General features: G+C 40.4%; 1 protein-coding gene across 1 annotated transcript in view; it reads right to left on the minus strand.

Moving 5' to 3' along the window:
* The window catches only part of LOC126481344 (nephrin-like), a 990,728-nt gene that overhangs the window by 667,033 nt on the left and 300,454 nt on the right, over nt 1–23,241 (minus strand). Inside the window, exon 2 of the mRNA XM_050105036.1 lies at nt 20,995–21,127. Within this exon, the coding sequence (XP_049960993.1) occupies nt 20,995–21,127 (133 nt within the window). The remainder of the gene's footprint in view (nt 1–20,994; nt 21,128–23,241) is intronic.

The raw sequence follows: 23,241 nt of genomic DNA on the forward strand, positions 1-23,241 counted from the left end.
ACCTCATTTCAAACTGAAGACCTGAGGATCTAAGACAGAAAACCAAGCACCACGACACGAGATTCAACAGTAACAAAACTTGAATCAGGAACTAGTTATTAATCGAAAGAAAATCAAAGTGCAAACCATTGGTGGCGTACACCCACATCACATTTTCCCAGATAAACAGCAAACGAACGTATTTTAAACCCACGTTCTACATCATAATTCACCAACAGTCTACACACAAACCCAATACCTTTATAGCACATAACAATTGTTGCACCTTATTGGTATCAACATCCTAAAGCACTCAAAAGCAATAAGGCCACTTGAAAGAGAAACAATTTTCATCCACAAAAACCTGATTGACAGACTAAGCGTAGGACTTCAAAATAGTCCTGACCCACCACAAAAAACGTGCAACGCAGAAGCATACCCTAAACCTTTCCTATGAAATGCATAACGAAAATGATTAATTAACTGGAAAAAATGATGTCCTGATTTATTTCTGCACTAACATTTAATCACCTCATAACATCAAATCATACAGGTCTAGGTGTAAATACTTTTATTGGTGACTTCATTTGTGGACTAATAATTCGGAGCACTACGCTTTTAGACTGGTTAGTAGCTCCAAGTACATGTGGTTAGAGCAAGCTATTAATGCTTATTTTACCCTGGACAGCAGATCAGTTGTTGAAATATGGGTATGTGGGTGCAAAACGGGTAGTCTACACTGACAGGTGTGACCATCGTACCAAAAATTTCAGGTAGTAAATTACAAGACCTGTTTGTGGGAACACGCTTAGCTGCAGAAAAGAATGACCAACCTATTGAAGTGCGTACTTATAAAGGTACCAGTAGTCACAATATCTGCGGTTGTACCTCTAGCACACTGAAAATGATAAAGACTCATGAGAGGAAGGTATACAGTATGTTACTAATACTGTTCAGCCTGTTGTTGTTGTGGTCTTCCGTCCTGAGACTGGTTTGATGCAGCTCTCCATGCTACTCTATCCTGTGCAAGCTTCTTCATCTCCCAGTACGTACTGCATCCTACATCCTTCTGAATCTGCTTAGTCTATTCATCTCTTGGTCTCCCTCTACGATTTTTACCCTCCACGATGCCCCCCAATACTAAGTTTGTGATCCTTTGATGACTCAGAACGTGTCCTACCAACCGATCCCTTCTTCTAGTCAAGTTCTGCCACAAACTCCTCTTCTCCCCAATCCTATTCAGTACCTCCTTATTAGCTATGTGATCTACCCATCTAATCTTCAGCATTCTTCTGTAGCACCACATTTCGAAAGCTTCTATTCTCTTCTTGTCCAAACTAGTTATCGTCCATGTTTCACTTCCATACATGGCTACACTCCATACATATACTTTCAGAAACGACTTCCTGACACTTAAATCTATACTGGATGTAAACAAATTTCTCTTCTTCAGAAACGCTTTCCTTGCCATTGCCAGTCTACATTTTATATCCTCTCTACTTCGACTATCATCAGTTATTTTGCTCCCCAAATAGCAAAATTCCTTTACTACTTTAAGTGTCTCATTTCCTAATCTAATTCCCTCAGCATCACCCGACTTAATTCGACTACATTCCATTATCCTCGTTTTCTTTTGTTGATGTTCATCTTATATCTTCCTTTCAAAACACTGTCCATTCCGTTCAACTGCTCTTCCAAGTCCTTTGCTGTCTCTGACAGAATTACAATGTCATCGGCGAACCTTAAAGTTTTTATTTCTTCTCCATGGATTTTAATACCTACTCCGAATTTTTCTTTTGTTTCCTTTACTGCTTGCTCAATATACAGATTGAATAACATCGGGGAGAGGCTACAACCCTTTCTCACTCCCTTCCCAACCACTGCTTCCCTTTCATGTCCCTCGACTCTTATAACTGCCATCCGGTTTCTGTACAAATTGTAAATAGCCTTTCGCTCCCTGTATTATACTCCTGCCACCTTCAGAATTTGAAAGAGGGTGTTCCAGTCAACATTGTCAAAAGCTTTCTCTAAGTCTACAAATGCTAGAAACGTAGCTTTGCCTTTTCTTAATCTAGCTTCTAAAATAGGCGGTAGGGTCAGTATTGCCTCACGAGTTTCCATATTTCTACGGAATCCAAACAGAGCTTCCCCAAGGTTGGCTTCTACCAGTTTTTCCATTCGTCCGTAAATAATTCGCGTTAGTAATTTGCAGCCGTGACTTATTAAACCGGTAGTTCGGTAATTTTCACATCTGTCAACGCCTGCTTTCTTTGGGATTGGAATTATTATATTGTTCTTGAAGTCTGAGGGTATTTCGCCTGTCTCAAACATTTTGCTCACCAGATGGTAGAGGTTTGTCAGGACTGGCTCTCCCAGGGCTGTCAGTAGTTCTAATGGAATGTTGTCTACTCCCGGGGCCTTATTTCGACTCAGGTCTTTCAGTGCTCTGCCAGACTCTTCACGGAGTATCATATCTCCGATTTCTTCTTCATCTACATCCTCTTCCATTTCCATAATATTGTCAAGTACATCGCCCTTGTATAGACCCTCTCAGCAGACCCTGTTCAGCATATTTAGTTAATTAAAGAGATCTACTCTTTACATCTGGAACACAGAAAACTGGAGGATAAGTTAAATAAATACTGATGTGATGTGTATGTTCCTCACAGAGTATTTTTTTTCCATCCTGTAGTGACTGAAATACCTACTGTTGCGATGATCAAGTTCAGCAGCAAAATGTATAAATGCTTTAGAGATTTTTCAGACGTTCTTTAATGGACTTAAAAACTGGTGTCAGTCTTCATATATTAATCTTATATTCCATTACGCGTATCGGGCTTTCGCCATTCTCAAATTCTGAAGAAATACATGTAAGTGTATCAGCGGAAACACATTGATACATAAGATGTACTTCGTACAGACGGAAGACACAAGCATTTAGCGAAGAACATCGATTAAATGCATCGTAAAAAACGAAGAGAGGTGGTACTCACAACATGTACTTAGGTAAAACGAAACTAAATTTGTCAAATACTGTTACAAATTTTGTGGTCAACGTTACTTGACATCTGAATGCGTACCGACTCACTGTAAAAATTGAAGTATTCAGTGAAGAAGAGCAGAAGATGGCAATACTGGGTTAACGAAAATTTTGTGTTTTTAAATACAGAAGTACTGATACAATTGGTTGATATAATGTAGTTTTAAATGACAAATAACATTCTGTTATATTTATTACATGACCCAGTTTGTTTTACAACAAATATCCATCAAGTGTAAGGAGACTGGTGAAAATTATCAACACAAGATTGCGTCATTGTATAAGAATATTATTAAAATAAATGAACACCTTGCTGTCAAATAAAATAATATATTACAGCAAATGCATAATTTAATATAAATTAATAGATACATAAAAATGAATTCGGTCTATTGGTATCCCAACCACAAGATAAAACAAATTTACATAGTTACACGCCAAATGACAGGAAGTAAATTTGGTATGTAAACGTGTTGCAGAGATATGCATCAGTGTATAAAATTAAGTACGAAATGTAATACTTGTAAAGACAGTTCTTATTTAATGTACAGCTCAAACCAAACAGTAAGAATCAACAGCTGCCAAATCTTGTTTTCATGCACAATGTGCAAATAGTACCTGAATGATGTGAGCTACAGTACGTTGTGAGCGTACCGCTAAAAATCTAGTGATCTAGTGTAAAAATATCCCATTTATGATAGGACCAGCAACACATAAAAACTGAGGTGGTAGTGTGTAAAAGCAGGACACAAGAAGTAAGGGACAGTGACAATGTGCTATGACATATAAGCATGGAAGGTGTCACGGAGGAGTTTTCTTTTGTTATTATTTTTTTATTTGAATAGTTGTCCATATCACATGAAACGTAATCTAGTCGTTGTCTTACGGCAAAGTAACCCTCAAAATATGGTTTTTGTACCTAATATAATTTTGCGTTTGTTTGATTAGTTCATACCAAAATAACTGTTGTTGCTTTTCATCTTCTTATTCATTGTATCAACTCGGCATCGTTACTGCAAAGTTTTGTTGTGTAACTCCACTATGTTTTGTTTAACTCGTTCTCGGAATATTTATAGCCATTGCTACAAAAAGTTACTAGAGACAGAGAGATGGCGACTGCATGCACTATATCCCAACATAACTCTCATTTACAGTATTTTGCGTTTGTTCGATTAATTCATTACAAAAATGTATTTTTGTATAGTTTTTTCTTAACCATCCATTATATATGCTGAATAAAGTTACTGCAAAGATTCGTTCTATAACGCCACTACGTACCCATAGATTTGCTTTCGTGAGAATATAGTTGCTTTTCATCGTAATATTTTTCGTCTTTCAGGTGAGAGTGAACAATTTATAGTTATATATCAATGATTTGTCATAATACTGCAATACTGTTGAAAGCACCTATGGATCATTACAGCGATTTAACTACACGTTTTTCATGGTTCATTAATTATATGGCAGTGAACATGCTTTTGTTATTGTACCTCATAATTAACATGATGTACAACAACGATATTTTAAAGAGTTGGTTTGCTGTAAGACAACGACTTCATTATTTATTACCCAGTATACACAGCTTCTTACAAACAAGGAAAAGGTGGTGTATCCTGATTTTACTTATTGTTATGTCATGTATTGTCGATTCTAAGCGGAAGACCGTTACACAACACTTCTAGATTTTTAGAAGTACGTTTGCAGTGTAGCGCAGTTCAAAACATCCATATAGCAAGCTGCTGATTGTGCACGATGATAAGGATTGGCAGATTTTAGTTTTTACTATTTAATTTGAGTTGTATATTAAATACACACTAATCTTGTGTATTACGTTCCTTACAGACATTACGTTTTGTGCATTTTGTACTCTGTTTTATACACTGTATGTTAATCTCTTTAAAACTGTTGCATACCGAATATGCTTCCTGTCAATTTTTCGTGTAACATTGTGTATTTGTTTGTTTGTTTGGAGTACCAATATATCGATTTTAACCTTTTTATGTATACATCAATTGATGATAAATTGCGCATTTGCTTTAGTATAATATTCTATTGAACAGCGAGATGTTTGCTTATTTTAATAACATTTTTGTACATTGACATGATCTTACAGTGATAATTTTCGCCAGTCTCCTTACACCAGATGGATGTTTTCACTTAACAGATATAACAGAATGTTACTTGTCATTTACATCAGTTAATTGTAGCACTACTTCTATGTTTTAAAACATAAAATTTTCATTAATGCCGTATAGTACTGCCGTTTGGTAGTCTTCTTCATCTAAGTTTTGATGTTTATAGTGAGTCAGTTTGCTCTCATATGTAATGTAATGTATACCGGATACTTTGCATCCATATTTGAAAAATTCAGTTTAGTTTTACCTAAGAATATGTTACTGATATTTTAGTGAATTCTACCTCTCTACTTTTTTTACCACGTGCAATTCATGTATTTTAACAATGCTTTTCACTCACTGCTTGATAGTTTCGTTTGTGTGAAGTACGTTTCATTTGCCAATGTATTTTAGCTGATACGCTTTCATTTGTTTCTCTTATAGAGCAATTGAGAATGGCGCATGCCGAAACGCATAAGGCAGCTTAAGATTACCGTAATAAATACAGTGGTCAAGACTAACATAATTTCTTGAGTGATAATCTAGTTCTTTACAACGAACGAAAAATGTGGAACATAAAGTGTGTGAGTTTCCAATGACTTCTGCAACTGTTTTCTGTGTTGCCATCAGTGTCCAAGTTAACTGAGTTTCTGAATAATTTTCCTCTACCGCACCGCCTGAGTTGCAGGACATCTTCGATCCCTTCTGTAGTTCCTTTGTCCCACATAGAAACTTCAGCCGTAAATCATTGTGGCCTTTATAGCAGTGCTGTCTGACGGTTTGTTTACGCTTTACCCCTAGGACTTCCTGAACAATACGTTTCCAAACTCAGCCGCAGATTTAACGTGATTACTGAAGTTGGCAAAAGGAAAACATATCAGATTAACTACTTCATATTATATCGACCTAAAACCAAAGCTCGTGATGCAATTCTAAGACAATTTATATCTATTTAATTTTCAAATAGTAAAATAACGGCTTCAGTAATTTTCGGTAGGGAGAGTCTGACAACCGAAAAGAATCATCCCACTGCAATAAATTCAAATTATTATTGTCAGTGCTTTCGGTAATAGGCTGTTTCTTACAAATAATGTACAGTAGAATTTTCGTTTCATCCAACAGCGTCTTTTCAGGTATCAGATTGTAGCTGTTTTGCCCGCAGGGTATGCACATAGTGCAGAGAAGAAAACACAACTTTGAGTGCAGTCAACTGTAGGCTACAACAATCCAGATACATGTTGCAATAGTATGATGTCGTTCATCTCAGTCAACCAGTAATACTGGTTTCTTGGTACTTAAAACGAAGATTTCGGTGTTTAACTATAATTTGCTTCATTTAAGCTTAGAAAATAATTTTCAAGCAATAATTCAGTGATGCCTTGGATGAAAACATTATGAACGATGTTAGGAATCCAAATACATTGAACCACAATTCCCGAGAAGTATCGTGAACAGGTAGTGGGCTTTCGATTCATAGGCCTAATAATTTGCATGGAATATATTAGAATAATCCGCAATATAGTACTTGAATTACATTTTTCTAAACTTGTTTCCAAAGTGGCGAAGAAGATGACTGTAAATCTAGAGGTCTATGGCCCAGTCCTCAACCCACCGTAGGATTTTTTCAGGCGTATAGCTTCTTTCATATGTGTAATTCTTTGATAACTAAGAAATTTGAACTTACATAGTCCACATTAAACTGTGGGAATCGGTACTAATAGTTACTTCAATGGCCATAGTGTTCCAGAGAACAGTTTGTATTTTAAGGGAAATAGATGGTCCAGTCACATTAAGGTGACCGCTGCCTACATTCGACGTCAGTGTGCAGGAACAGCTCGCAGACAGCAATTGACACCACTATCATTAAAGGGTACATGAACAGCGCCAGTGTAGGGGGGGGGGGGGGGGGTGATTCGCACGCGCGAACATGGCGTGTACCACGTGAATCTTCTGGAAGCAAAGACCCTGCAACAATGCTGAAAGTATCCAGGCCAGAGGAGGGAGTGCTGTGGTCTGTGCAATGTTTTCGTGGGATTACCTGAGTCATTTCGTCACTCTGGAAAGCACAATGGATCAACACAAGTATGCACCTTCCCTTGGCATGACGGCATCTACCAGCAGGGCAGAGCAACATGCCACACAGCTTGCAGTGAACGTGCGTAGTTCGAAGACCACCAGGATAAGTTTCACGTACTTCACCAGCCAACAAACTCTCCGGTTTCAAACTCCATCGAAAATTTACGGGACCACCTCGTGAGGGCTGATTGCGCTATGGATCCTCAAACGAGAATACTACCGCACCCAAGTCACTGGCGTCTACATGGCTCCACATACATGTCGTCATCTTCCAGAACCTCACTGAGTCTCTTCCTGCACGTCTAACAGCGTGGTGCTGCAAAACGTGGTTATTGAGACGCTTATTATCATGACCTGCTTAATAATTGTGTTTTTCGTTTGAGCAGCAAATTCATGTCTTCGACTTCATCTCATACAAGGTCGAAAAATCATATTTATCTGCTACTGAGTAACTGGTTTTCACGATAAGTAATGTATGATAGGTCATTTATAATACCTTTTGTCTTCCCCAAGTGTTATTCCCATGATACAATGTAAGTTAAGGGGGTTTGCACGCCAAACGGGCCGACTTGGAGCAGAAGAAACACCACAGGACATTTTAATTTCCACTGTCTGTACTTTTACAAATAAAATCATAAAACTCTGTTAGTATGACTAGGAAGGATTCAAGATTCACGCTCATAGCAGGAGAAGTTCAAAATCGTAAGAAAGTAATCTTTTCTATATGTTACATTTCATCTTATTTTCCCTTATTATTGGTTGCATTTGTTGCTATAGGTACACTTTTCTTCATAAGTAAGAGAGATTCTGCGATGAATTTTGCACAGCATACAAACCTCCTTACAGGAGTATGAACTCTAGAATTTTCCAAATCTAGTAAATCTGTGGTAAAAACTGAGATAATTAACTATAAAATTTGAGTTTTCTCTAAACATGAAGTTGAAAATATAACAGCTAATTCATTTTTTCATACATTAAATAAATTCTAGAGTTTCATACGCCTGCAAGTATGGTTCGTATGCTGTGCAAATTTCATCGAGGAATCTCTCTTACTCATGAAGAAAAGTGTACCTAAAGCAACAAATGCAGCCAATAGAAGATGAAAATATGATGAAATTTTAAATGTAATTTTTTTTAATATGTTTTTGAACTTCCACTTTCACGAGTGTGAATTTTAGTCCTTTCTGGTCATGCTGACAAAGTTTTATGAATTTATGTGTAAAAGTATAGACAGTGGAAATTAAAATGTCTTGTGGTGTCTGTCCTGCTACAAGTCGGCCCGTTTGACGTCCTACCCCTGTTAAATTCAGATCAAATCGATTGTGACTTACCATACGAGATGTATATGGTTACTCGTATGTTTCTATTTCCATTCAAGTCTGTTTGGACCGACTCGGTGTGTTTCTTATCCCAACACGTTACAGCGAGACTATGTATCCAACGCCTGAACACAGCTTACGTGAGTATGTTGTTACATTTAGTTTGACCCATGTCTCAGTTTGCATCGTTCGATACCTATTGTCTTGATTTTAGCAGCCGGCCGCGGTGGCCGTGCGGTTCTAGGCGCTTCAGTCAGGAACCGCGTGACTGCTACGGTCGCAGGTTCGAATCCTGCCTCGGGTATGGATGTGTGTGATGTGCTTAGGTTAGTTAGGTTTAAGTAGTTCTACGTGCTAGGGGACTGATGACTTCAGATGTTAAGTCCCATAGTGCTCAGAGCCGTTTTTTTGATTTTAGCAAACGTCTGCCTCAAATACTATCGACTACCGGCCTTGCTTACTGATTTTAATGCTCTGTTATCATTTACTTTGAATTTAGTACTATTCACTACCGAAATTAAAAAGTGAGTGTAGTGTTCGGTGGGAAGGTTTCTGGCAAATAATAAATAGCTTGTAGCGACTGTCGATGTATTTCTTGTTCGACATAAAGTTCCTGGTGGTCAGCGAGAGCATTATTTACTCATTTACTTATTTACGTAAAAATTACGCTTTTTTCAGACAGGTGTTACTGTAGATGCACTTCATTACGAAAGAGTATGAACAGGACACTTATAATTCTATAGTACGAGCTCCTCGTCAGGCCGTGATCGCCCAATTGATGTCTATCAGACGCCGTGTCATCATCTGACTTGTGGCGTCATGTCATTCCTCTCCCTGACACTTTTCAGTTCTTCCATATAATGTAGCCACCTGAATTCTTTCTAGTAGCTTCCCAGTTGGCATCACGTGGCTGACTATACCCCGAATCAGTTCTGCCACCAAGGAAAAACCCTTGGAAGAGCCAGGAATCGAACACCAGTCCTCCGCATACTCGCCGCTAATGTTGAGGAATGAAATAAATGGAAAGAGTAGGGAAGCGGAGATAAAATTGCTACATGAGAAACGTGAGGAAATAGAAAAAGATGTGACTGTCGGAAGGACTTATTCAGCATATGTTGTTGTTGTTGTTGTGGTCTTCAGTCCTGAGACTGGTTTGATGCAGCTCTCCATGCTACTTTATCCTGTGCAAGCCTCTTCATCTCCCAGTACGTACTGCAGCCTACATCTTTCTGAATCTGCTTAGTGTATTCATCTCTTGGTCTCCCTCTAGGGTTTTTACCCTCCACGCTGCCCTCCAATACTAAGTTTGTGATCCTTTGATGACTCAGAACGTGTCCTACCAACCGATCCCTTCTTCTAGTCAAGTTCTGCCACAAACTCCTCTTCTCCCCAATCCTATTCAGTACCTCCTTATTAGCTATGTGATCTACCCATCTAATCTTCAGCATTCTTCTGTAGCACCACATTTCGAAAGCTTCTATTCTCTTCTTGTCCAAACTAGTTATCGTCCATGTTTCACTTCCATACATGGCTACACTCCATACATATACTTTCAGAAACGACTTCCTGACACTTAAATCTATACTGGATGTAAACAAATTTCTCTTCTTCAGAAACGCTTTCCTTGCCATTGCCAGTCTACATTTTATATCCTCTCTACTTCGACCATCATCAGTTATTTTTCTCCCCAAATAGCAAAACTCCTTTACTACTTTAAGTGTCTCATTTCCTAATCTAATTCCCTCAGCATCACCCGACTTAATTCAATTACATTCCAATAACCTCGTTTGGCTTTTGTCGATGTTAATCTTATATCCTCCTTTCAAGACACTGTCCATTCCGTTCAACTGTTCTTCCACGTCCTTTGCTGTCTCTGACTGAATCACAATGTCATCGTCGAACCTCCATGGATTTTAATACCTACTCCGAATTTTTCTTTTGTTTCCTTTACTGCTTGCTCAATATACAGATTGAATAACATCGGGGAGAGGCTACAACCCTGTCTGACTCCCTTCCCAACCACTGCTTCCCTTTCATGTCCCTCGACTCTTATAATTGCCATCTGGTTTCTGTACAAATTGTAAATAGCCTTCCTCTCCCTGTATTTTACCGCTGCCATCTTCAGAATTTGAAAGAGAGTATTCCAGTCAACATTGTCCAAAGCTTTCTCCAAGTCTACAAATGCTAGAAATGTAGGTTTGTCTTTTCTTAATCTAGCGTCTAAGATAAGTCGTAGGGTCAGTATTGCCTCATGTGATCCCATATTTCTACGGAATCCAAACTGATCTTCCCCGAGGGAAGCCAAAACAACCTTCGGTGAAATTAAAAGCCAGGGTGCTAACATTAAGAGTGCAACGGGAATTCCACTGTTAAAAACAGAGGAGAGAGCGGATTGGTGGAAAGAGTACACTGAAGGCCCCTATGAGGGGGAAGATTTGTCTGATGTGGTAGAAGAAGAAACAAGTGACGATTTAGAAGACATGGGGGATCCACTATTAGGAATCAGAATTTAAGATACGTTTGGAGGACTTAAGATCAAATAAGGCAGAGGGGATAGAAATCGTTCCATCAGAATTTCTAAAGCCTTTGGGAGAAGTGGTAACAAAACGACTATTGGCTTTGTTGTGTAGAGAGCTTGAGCTTGGCAACATACCATCTGAATTTCGAAAACATATCATCGACACTATTCCGAAGACTCTAAGAGCTGACAAGTGCGAGAATTATCGCACAGTCAGCTTAACGGCTCATGCATCCAAGTTGCTAACAAGGATAACATAAAGATGAACGGAAAAGAAAATTGAGAATGGTTTAGGTGACGACCACTTTAGCTTTATGGAAGGTGAAGGCAGTTATGACGTTGTAGTTGATAATGGAAGCAAGACTAAAGAAAAATGGGGACACGTTCATAGGATTTGTCGACCCGGAAAAAGCGTTCGAAAGTGTAAAATGGAGCAAGATGTTCGAAATTCCGAAAAAATAGGGGTAAGCTATAGGGAAAGACTAGTAATATACAATATGTACAAGAACCACGGGGAAATAATAAGAGCGGACGACTAGGAACGAAGCGCTCGGATTAAAAATGGTATAAGACTGTCATGAAGTCTTTCGCCCCTGTTGTTCATTCTTTGCATCGAACAAATATTGATGTAAATAAAAGAACGGTTCGGGAGTGGGATTAAAATGTAAGGTTAAAGGCTATTAATGATACTATTCGCAGACGACATTGCTCTCCTAAGTGAAAATGAAGAAGAATTACATGATCTGCTCAGTGCAATAAGAAGCCTAATGAGTAGAGAATATGGACTGAAAGTACATAAAGACATAAAGACGAAGGTAATGATAAGTTGGAGATATGAGAACAGCGAGAAACTTAACATTAGGACTGATGGTCACAAAGTAGATGAAGTTAAGGAATCTTCTAACTAGGCAGCAAAATAACCAATGACGGACTGAGCAAAAGCAGGCTAGCACTGGCAAAAGGGACATTCCTGACCAAGAGAAGTCGCCTAGTATCAAACATAGGCGTTAAATTCAGAAAGAAAATTCTGAGACTGTCCGTTTGGAACACAGGTTCGTATGATAGTGAAACATGGACTGGGAGAAAAACGGAACAGAAGACAATCGAAGCATTTGAGATGTGGTGCTACAGACGAGTGTTGAAAATTAGGTGGTACTGAGTAGGATCGGAGAGGAATGGAGTATGTGGAAACACTGACAAGGAGAAGGGATATAGTACATGTGTTAAGACATCAGGGAATGAGTTCCATTGTACTAGAGGGAGCATTAGAGGGCAAAAACTGTAGAGGTAGACAGACATTGGAATACATCCAGCAAATAACTGAGGTTGTAGGTTACAAGTGCTCCTCTGAGGTGAAGAGGCTGGCACAGTAGAGGAATTCGTGGCGGGCAGCATCAAACCGATGGGAAGAGTTATGAGAAAATTTAAAAAATGCTTACTTCGGGCTACATGTATGCACACTAATAACTCCTGTGGTAGATCTTAAGTCTTTAAATTGTAGTTTCACCAGATTATTTTGTAGCAAAGGACCACCAGTGGGCCGTATCGGGATTACGAAGTCCGTTTATACTGCCCGCCGAAATACTTGAAGCTGGTTGATAAGAAGTGTGGCACGCGAGACGTCAAGATGAATTTGAGATATTATGAATATTACGAGATCTTAATACGTGCAAACACCTCCTGGCTGCTACATGCCTTACACTTAAAGTGTTCAGTGTTAAACAACGGTATCTATACTTTCTTGTTTATTTGTAAAATTCGCTTATTTTGCGGCATCCCAAGCCTTTAACTATGTGTATAATTCAACGTTTTCTTCATGTTCAGATCTCGTTTTCTTCACCCTTCATTATGACTACTAGGAAAAGAAAATTGGATCCCAAGTGTCGCGTTTTCAGAGAAAAATGTGCAGTAAAATACTTCTTCGAAGAAAAAAAGGACCAGAAAACTACTTACGTAATATGCAGCGAAAGTGTTGCCGTTTTCAGAGAGTACAATCTTCAGTGTCGCTATGAAACCAAGCCTCTATCAAAATATTCAACGTTTTCTGGAAACTTACGCTCTGAGAAGTATGAGGCAGTTAAACGTAATTTAGAAACCAAAACAAATCTCTTAGCGAGAAGGTTTGCTGGAAATGAATCCATCATACTCGTTACATACAAAAGACTACACTAGATGGCAAACGTGGGAAACGGTTCACTTGTAGCACCTTCGTCAAGTATTAGCCTTTAGGAAAAGTCATTTTTGTAGAGATCAAAGGAACTTGGATGGAACGTGGTGCTACAGATCCACGATTAAGCCGGTAATTTCCGGTGGTATTCTCAGGCGCTGGACGTGCCTACTGATGTCTCCAACTTGTCACAACTTTTCGTTTTCATTTGTGGTGTCAGTTTAGATTTTCAGACAATTTAGCGGTTGGTATCAAATTTTTAGGCTACATGAAATGACAACAGCAAAAGTTATTTTGATGAAATGCAAAAACGTTTTGCAAGGCTACAAGCTTCAGCGGAATCAGCTTCGTCGTGCTACAGTTGGTGGAGGAAAAAAACATGGCTGGAGTGAGGAAGGGTTTGTTGGGGCCGATCAGAACTCAGAAAATTTCCTAATTCCGAGTGCTCTGTTCATACACACCACCGTACATCAAAAATCACTCGTGGGAAAGACAAAGATATTTATTGCCTGCTGAACCCAGTCGTTTATGCTGTCAACTTCATTCGGCGACATGGAATTAGTCACCGTCAGTTACATGTTTTTCTTCAAGGAACTGATTCTGAATTCTATGACTGCCTTATCCCGTGGCTGGCTGTGAGGTGACTCAGCTTTGGTAAAGTCCTGTTCTGTTTGCAGAAGCTCCAAAACGATACAGATGTTTTTCACACCGTGACAGATAGAACTGATACACAGCTCTCAGATCTCACATGGCTGTCAAAGCTGTAATTTTTGGTCGATATCGCGTCCCACTTGAATGAACTTAAAGCATCTGGGAAAGCATAACGTCGTCTGTGATATCCATAGAATGAGAAAGGATTTCGGAGGAAGCTTCACACACGTTTACTGTTTCAAAGAGTTTTGTGGTACAATTCCCGAAGATGTCAACCTTGTTCAACAGAATAAAGTTAATCATGCCCTGAACGAGCATTTTGGGAGATCTTCAGATCGTGACCGAACTAGTGATAGACTTCGGTTCCGAATTCGTTCAACTGTAACATTGATGATGCGCCAATAGGAATACTGTTGGAGCTCAATCATTTGCGAGAAATGGCACGTTGAAAGAAAATTATAGAGAATCAAAACTTTTTAAATTTTGCCCCTCCTTACCTCATGCTGAGATTCCGAAACTGAAGCCGTTAGCAACTGGTGGCATTGTGTTCAGAACGACTTTTGTCTGTGAGCAAATATTTTTAAAAAAATGCAGTATGTGAGGGCAGCACGTCGAACGTGATCGACTGATGAATATTGAAAGCAATTCTCTTGATTGGATGTAACAAAAACAAAGCAAACGCTGACGATATCATCAAAGCAACAGCAGTTTCATAAAACGTTTTTTTTTCTGCTTGCATTGTGACATGATATGTGCAGAATAGTTTTGCTGTAGCTATCTTTTTGCTAATATCGCCATCTTTGGTGCCTTTTCAGTAAATAAATACGTCGGTTGTTCTTTTTGAACTGCATGTCACAGACCCAAGATTAACACCGAATGATGTACTTAATTTTTCTTCTTTTTCCCTAAAAGTTTCGTTCTGGCTTTCAAGTATTGCACAGAATGACTGTGCGGCCCACGCTGGTCATTATGTCTTCTAGCGATAGAATTACCATCCTTTTCATTGGGTACGACAAGGCAGATGCTACTGGTTCTGTAACAGTTTCAGTACGCTATAGTGTCAGCCCATCAGTCTTTTTACGGATGCACACCATTTGGTTCAATTACGTACAGTCATTTCTTCCACATGATACATAAAAACGCCTTTAACATACACTACGGCCGATATTCTATACTTTTAGCTGATATTTTTCATTAACTGTGTTTCAGAACAGTTGTAGTGATATTTGGTATTACGACGGACGTTCAATAAGTAGTACAACACAGTTTTTTGTGAAATCATTTTGGTTTTATTCATGATCCGAATACCCCATATTATTCCCCACTGGCTACAGAATCCTGTTTTGCTACATATCTCCGTTCAATGCGAAGACCTTATGCCACCTTACTGACAGGGCCTGTATGTTCGCATGGTATCATTCTACTGGTCGATGGCGGAGCCAACGTACTGCGTACTGCAGAGTGCATTCTATATCGGGCCAAACAGATGGAAGGCGGATTGTAGGACAGATGAGAAAGAACAGCGCAATGAAGTTCCGCGAGCTTCTTTCGGGTGTGCCGACTTGTGTGAGGCCTTGCGTTGTCATGGAGAAGGAGAAGTTGGTTTGCATTTTTTGTGGCGGAGACCGCGCAGAAGACGTTTATTCAGTATCCTGAAAGTAGCACAATACACTTCCGAGTTGATCGTTGTACCAAGAGGTGGAACATGGAACCGCTTAACCACCACACCAGAAGTCCGTCACCATGACTTCGCCGGTTGAGAGGGCGGCTTCGAACTCTTTCTTCGGAGGAGGGGAGGTGTGGTGACACTCCATGCATTGCCATCTTCCATCACCCGTGACGATGTTCGACAAAAATTGTCGCAATCAGCCTCGTAACGAGCAAGTAATTCTGCACAGATGGTCCTTCGTGGCTCTTTATGATCTGTTAGGCGTCCCGCAACGCAGTGGGCTCACTATCCCGAATGGCGTACGACTGTGTCAGCGCTACCAACTGAGGCGTACAGTTGTGCAGCGGGGTATTCGATTATGATCCGTCGATCGCCTCGGATGAGACTGTCAGGACGTTCCAACATTGCAAAAGTCACAGCTGTATGTCAGTTGGCCGGAGACAGGTTTGCGCGACGTTGTTGCTATAGTGACAGACCTCAATGACTCACCGTCGCAGGCAAACTAATTTGGAATTTATGTGCCGAGGGCAGAGGCTAGAAGCACACCTCTTCGTGATACCTAAATTAGCCATAGGGATAACTACTGAAATGAACATCGTGAGTGAAAAGAAAACTGTAGTGCACATAGAACGCGGGCATGTCACGCTAGGGGAGAAGGGTGATATCCAGTCTTGTTTGCCCACTATGGTGAGACATTGAGCGAGCGTGTGTCATCATCAGAAGAAGGTCGCGCAGACCTATCCGATTTCCCGCGTGCGGGCCAGTCGCACACGATTATAGCTCCTACAACTTCCATCAGCTGGCACAGCCGCTGGATTCCTTGCCGCCTAACAGAAGACCGTTCAGATCAAGGATGGACTATCTGTACGGAGTTGTTCGCGCGTTACGTAGTCGATCGAGACGATTTTTGTCGAGCATCTTTATGGACGATGGACTGTGCATTCATCACTTCGAACCGGGAAAAAAAAATGCAATCCATGGAGCAGAGCCACACTTCCTCTACACCGAAGGTAAAGTTCAAAACCGCACCCTCAGCTGATAAAGTACTCGACGCGAGGAGAAAGCTACCAAGGGCTCAGATTACCTTGAGCTGATGCAAACGGTAGGTAGAGAAGGCAGTTAAAATCTCACTGAACCAAAATCTGAGATATAGGCTAGTGGGCGATAAAGTACGAGAGACAGGGACAAGGTGCCACTTTTAGAAATTCACCAGGAAACTGACACGTAAGAGATTTTCCTTAAATTATTCTCTGCATACCAGGGACCTGCTCGAGTGCGTCGCATTGTTTACGCGAAGGCGGTCGGGCTTGAAGCGATAAAAACTGGTAAATCACTTACGATCCACCACGTGAGCCACCACAATATCTTTGTAGAGTAATTCAAGGTAGAGAGAATACGCCTGAAATTTGTAACTACAATAGAAAATAAATTTGTTCATTTGGGCTTCATAAGAATTGCCAAAGACAATGAAGATGTTAGAGACATACCATACCTTCAAGACACTGTACCCTTACGTCAAAGGACCTTTAAATCAATAAATATATAGAAAGCTATGTTTCTTTCAAAATTGGAGGTCATTCTAGGCGTTGAAAACATGCGTTCAGTGTACTGTAATGTATGAACCATTTGGACGACGTACGTCACATAGGAAGGTATAATGAGGCATGAACTTAAAAGCACCTTTAACATGACAAATTCTTCGTTGGAAGTCAGGTCATGAAGGCAACCAGTTGATTTGAAAGACAATGTAAGGTTAAAATATTCCAGTCATGGTGACTTTGGTTACACCCCCATTTCGTGCTGTTACATCTAAGTGGAGAATCAATTTTTTAAATTTGTTTTCAGAAGAGAGCTTGATGGTTTTCACTGTAGTTGACTCGATGCACTGCGCACGAGTGGAGTTTATGTGAAGAAACACATGGCAATAGGCGGGAGGAGAGAGTTTGTTTGATGCAGGTAGAAGGGCAACATAGTCTCTAATGTTTCAAGGATAATACAGCATAATGGAAAACTGTACGAAAAGAGTGAGGAAGAGTTTTCGTGAATGAAGTATTTAACTAGTACCCTATAAAAAAAACTAATGCAGAAACTTTCAACAGGTGTGAGGCATAACTAACATACGAAATGAAGTGAGTGCCAAGAAGGAAGTTCGAAATGACCATGACTCTGTCTTGTAGTCTAGTAATTTCAGCGCTAGGAGTCTGCGGACAGCATATCGCATCCACTGTGTACGCAGAGAATTGCATGTGTGCCACATACGTCATTTTCACAGCGCTCAGTGCCCCAGTGAACAGACCATCAGTGTAGTGTAACTGCTGTCCCTATTTCGATGGGTGATATGGGCACTCCGGTTCGGTGGATAGGGAAACGGTCAGTAGATGTGCTGAGTTCCATTTGCTTGTTCACTGAGCGTTTTCTCAAAGTGCCAGTCAGAGTGAAGCTTTTCTGTTTCTCACTGCTAAACAATAGCAGCCGACTTTAGGTCCTTCTAATAACAAGAGGCGCGATCTAAGGAAACTGGAATATATACTCAGCGAAATTATATAATTTGTTTGATGTGCGAAACTGAAGTGAAGGAAAAGCACAACACGACATTTAGTTTTACGGAAACCAATAGATATAGGCTGTCAATGACAACGTCATCTTTATTGTATGTAGATGTGAGGCTTCCATTGCGGAGACCACTTTAGGCAACCACACATACACACATCGTATATTAGAAATACCACGGAGGTTCATAAATTAAATTCAACGTAAGCAGTCCCGACCACAAGAAACTTACTTTTTTTAGGTTACCAGTTTCGGTCTGCTTTAGACCAGCTTCAGACCTCATGCCATGACGATAGGCGGTGGCGGTAAACGGAGCAGGCTTTGCGATTCCACGGAAAAACATAATAAAAAATTAAAAGCCGCTGTTCTTCAATTGAATTGTTGTCAAAAATTAACGTTCTCAAAATAAGCCAGTAAAATCGCCTCAAAACTTCTCATAGCTTTTTAGGCTCTGGGGTTTGGCAAAACGAACTAATATTGGCGAAGGTACGAATATATCCAACTTGAGCAGACATTATGCAATTGCAAACACCACCGAACGGCCATGATGTCATTCTCACGCATCCTTGCCACAGGAACTCTCTGAATGGCTTATTTCCAACGAACTCGGAAGAGGCATGACTTAAAAAAGGGGAAGTAAAATTACTGTTTAACTTTATGCAAACAGTGAGGTTATTAGAAGCGAAACAGAAGCCGAGATTGGTTCAAGGATGGGAAAGCAAAGAGGCCATGCCCTTTGAAAGAAACCGCCCTGGAATTTACCTGGAGCGAATTTGGGAAATCACAGAAAACCCAAATCAAGATGGTCGGATGCGGATTTGAACCACAGTTCTCCCGAACGTGAGTCAACTTTGCTAACAATTGTACCACCTCGCTTGGTCTCTTGACGTAAGAAGTTGAGAAGTGTGAGTGGGTCATCTGATACAGCAATTAAATTCCGACCTGTAGCTTACATGTGTTTACTGGCTTAGAAGCTCTCTGACAGGCCTTCTTTCCAAAAAAAAGGGATGTGACTTAGGAATGGGGAGGGTATGGTAGAAGTATAGGTAAAAGAAGAGTTTTGCGTGGATGCGTAGGTGATGTGGGTTAGGGCAGAAAGAGGTGTGGCTTATTAAAGACATCTGGCTTAAGAGATGGAAAGCCATGGTCAGATTGTCCATCATTCTACGGTCCAGGACGCCTGTTCATCTCCCATGTCCCAGAAATCTCATTCTTCTCCCACTAAGGATACAAATACAAGCCATGCGCTGGCCGCTGTGACCGAGCGGTTCTAGGCGCCTCATTCCGGAACCGCGCTGCTGCTACGGTCGCAGGTTCGAATCCTGCGTCGGGCATGGATGTGTGTGATGCCCTTAGGTTGGTTAGGTTTAAGGGGGGACGTTCATGAAATTGACCAAAAATGTCAATTTTCAATTTATTTTTTATTTGTTAGTACAACTCATGGACAATAAGATCCCAAAGTTGCAATGTTTAAATCGCATCCGAAGTGCCTGAAAATAAATTACAAGCGTGGCGTGACCTCCCTGCCACGCCCACGTTTTGCAGCAGCACTTCAACACCAGCTCAGTGAACAACGATTCCGTGTATTACTTTCAACCAAACGTGTGCGAGATACATCTAGAAGGCCGTGATACATACTCTTTTGTTTTATAGATCATCTTTGGCTGATCCTGCACTTCTCAGAAAGTGTTCTTGGCCAAACCCGAAATCCAAATGAGTCTGTAAATTCACTCATATGGAAACGAAAAACACATTTGCATCTGCTACAGTTGTCAGAATTGCAACTTATGAAGCGGTTATTGTACGTAATGATGGGAACGTGAGGAGGATGAAGATATTAGAAAGAATGGGCTCCAAAATAGGAAATTTCACTCAAGACATCCTGATAAAAATAGTTTTGCAGCGCGTCTCTGCAGCTGAAAAGTCAGTGAAGACCTGGTAAAGGTAAGAAGACAGACAACAAGAAACCAGAATAGAGGACTTGAAGGGAAAGACGACCCAGAGTACAAATGTGGTGCCTTCTGAAGAAGTGACATAAGGAAAAAAAGTTACGTTGAACATTAAATTGCGTTTTCTGAAAAGTTTGTTTTTTAATGTTTATGTACGTTTTCCTCAGATCCTATGAATTCTAGAATTATCGCATCTTGTATACATATTTCTGTAAACCTAATACACGTCTTCGCAAGAGAAAATTTTGAAATTCTGATTGCAAGCTGAGATATGGGGCACAGTGCTTAGAATTTTGTGTGAATTTAAAATTGTACATGTGGAATTATAATTAAAAAACTATGAAAATTCTCCTATTTGACCTATTCCAAAAACCTCATGAGAGAGGCTTACAACATACAAAGAGATGAAACAGAGAAATTTTTGTAGAAATCTCTTGAATACTTTCTCGGAAAAAGGGACATACATTATTTTTTGAAAATAAAACTTCAAATTTCATTAAAAAAAGTTGAATATTTATAATCAAAGGAATTTATATGTAAATGTGTTACTTTCATGTACGGCGTGGTACAAAACTTCATTGCCACACCTCCAAAACTGTGAATTTGGTGCATTTTGGAAACAGTGTGTGTTTTTCATCAACGTCCCCTCTTAAATAGCTGTACGTCTACGGGACTGATGACCTCAGATGTTAAGTTCCATAGTGCTTAGATCCATTTGAACCAGCCATGCAAGCCCACACTGTACCATTAAGTGCTCTCCATCTGCAAATGGGAACCTAGTTACCGAAAAGAATATTTTCGATGAGTTGTGATTTATGTGGATAAAATTATCTATCGAACTGTAAATATATAGAAAAATATCGAATAAAGGGTTATATCTAAATCAGTGGAATGAAGTGCATCATCAAAGGGTTACATCTCAAAATAACGGAGGGAACAAGAGAAGAGAAGACGTTAGATACCTGTAGATTGGTGTGCCGAGGTCCTCTCGGTACCACAACACGAGCAGCACCGTGTCGCCGATGTCGCTGGTGGATATGTTGCACGGCAGGCGTGCAGACTCGCCGGCCACCACCGTCACGTCAATCAGCGGAACTGCAAAAAACGAAGCAGAACGAGAATTTACAAACGGTACAGTGGCAATGCAGGGGGTTTCACAGTAGTCTGGTCGTTAGATACAACTAAGAAATTAGGCGTGTGTTGATTTGAGGACAGTGTCGTGTTCGTCTAAGGAAGGTGACATTGAGCTATTCGCAATACGAAATAGAACGGAAAAGTCAGTATTAAATGTTCGATACATAATAGGTGACAATGATTTTTACCATTTCAGATTTCATTAATTTTGAAATTACTGTCTTCAGGGTGTGATAAGGTAAACCATGTGTTTTATATATTTATGTTTTTGAGATGCTGCATATGTGCTGAAAAATTTGGACGCCAAAGAAGAAACCTCACATGGAATCCCTTGAGTGAGTGGTGGCAAAAAGACAGTGGTTTTTACAGCATTCGACGCCCCACATGTTGTCTACCGTTCAGCCACAATATTGGCCTCTGATGGCAACAGGTAATGGGGCTGGATTTATCCAATGGTGAGCACAGCAATGAGGCTTCGGATTGTAATTGAACTGCCTAGTCGATGTGCAACAGCCGACCGGGGTGGCCGAGCGGTTCTAGGCGCTTCAGTGTGGAACCGCGCGACCGCTACGGTCGCAGGTTCGAATCCTGCCTCGAGCATGGACGTGTGTGATGTCCTTAGGTTAGTTAGGTTAAATAGTTCTAAGTTGTAGGGGACTGATGACGTCAGATGTTAGGTCCCATAGTGCTCAGATCCATTTGAACCATTTTTTGATGTGTAACACACAACAGTGTTGCTGTGCTGATGGTGTTGGAACAAAGCAGAGCAATGGCAACGATAAACAAAGTAAACATTGCATTACATCCACAGCAATTACTAAGACTGATATTTCATCAGAAAGGAACCCAAGAAATTATGAAAGAAGTGGCAGGAGACCATACTATCACCGAAACGGACGACAACAGAGAGAAGAACTTCACGCATTCACATAAAATTATACCGACTGTTAATATGGATGGTAAACTGGATAGAAAGTTATTGTGCTGCTAGGAGTTTTAGATGCTCTGCCCCACACGATTGCCCTGCCACTTACGATTCTTTCCCTTGTACATGATCTTGCCATGTCATTAGGAAATAGTTACGTCACAGCAAGAAAGAGTGCTAAAATTGGCGTAAGAGAACTACAACTACGGCACGAGCTTTTCTCAAATATCTGGTCAAAATAGCTTAGTTTTGCTTGTTTCCTGGTCTGTGTATGAAAATCATACTCCCTTAGTGCAAACTATTTCTTCTGAAAAATTGTGTGACATTACAGTCACACCACCTGGAGCCACTGAACAAGTTCAGCCTCTGTATGTTTGTTTCTTCAGGGCCTGTAAAACAAATAATGAAGAGCCAAAGGAACTGGTATAGGCATGCATATTGAAATAGAGAGATATGTAAACGGGCATAAATACGTAGCCGCGGACGGCAACGTCTTTATATGACAACAAGTTCAAAAATGGCTCTGAGCACTGTGGGACTCAACTGCTGAGGTCATTAGTCCCCTAGAACTTAGAACTAGTTAAACCTAACTAACCTAGGGACATCACAAACACCCATGCCCGAGGCAGGATTCGAACCTGCGACCGCAGCGGTCTTGCGGTTCCAGACTGCAGCGCCTTTAACCGCACGGCCACTTCGGCCGGCGATATGACAACAAGTGTCTGGCGCAGTTGTTAATCAGTTACTGCTCCTACAATGGCAGGTTATCATGATTTAAGTGAATTGTAAAGTGGTGCTGTAGTCGGCCGGAAAAACATCCTGCAGGAACGGGACGAACGACGAGTGTAAAAAATCCTTCAACGTGAAAGAAGTACAACTCTTCCGCAAATTGCTGCAGATATCTTTCAATGCTGAGTTATCAACAAGTGACAGCGTGCGAACATTCAACGAAACATCATCGATGTGGGCTTTCGGAGCCGAAAGTCCACTCGTGTACCCTTGATTACTGCACGACACAAAGCTTTACACCTCGTCTAGGACCGTAAACACTGACATTGGACTGTTGATGACTGGAAACATGTTGCCTGGTCGGACCAGTCTCGTTTCAAATTGTATCGAGCGGATGGACGTGTACGGTTATGGAGACAAC

Source organism: Schistocerca serialis, chromosome 5 (assembly GCF_023864345.2).
Source record: "Schistocerca serialis cubense isolate TAMUIC-IGC-003099 chromosome 5, iqSchSeri2.2, whole genome shotgun sequence".
In the NCBI taxonomy this organism is placed as follows: Eukaryota; Metazoa; Arthropoda; class Insecta; order Orthoptera; family Acrididae; genus Schistocerca; species Schistocerca serialis.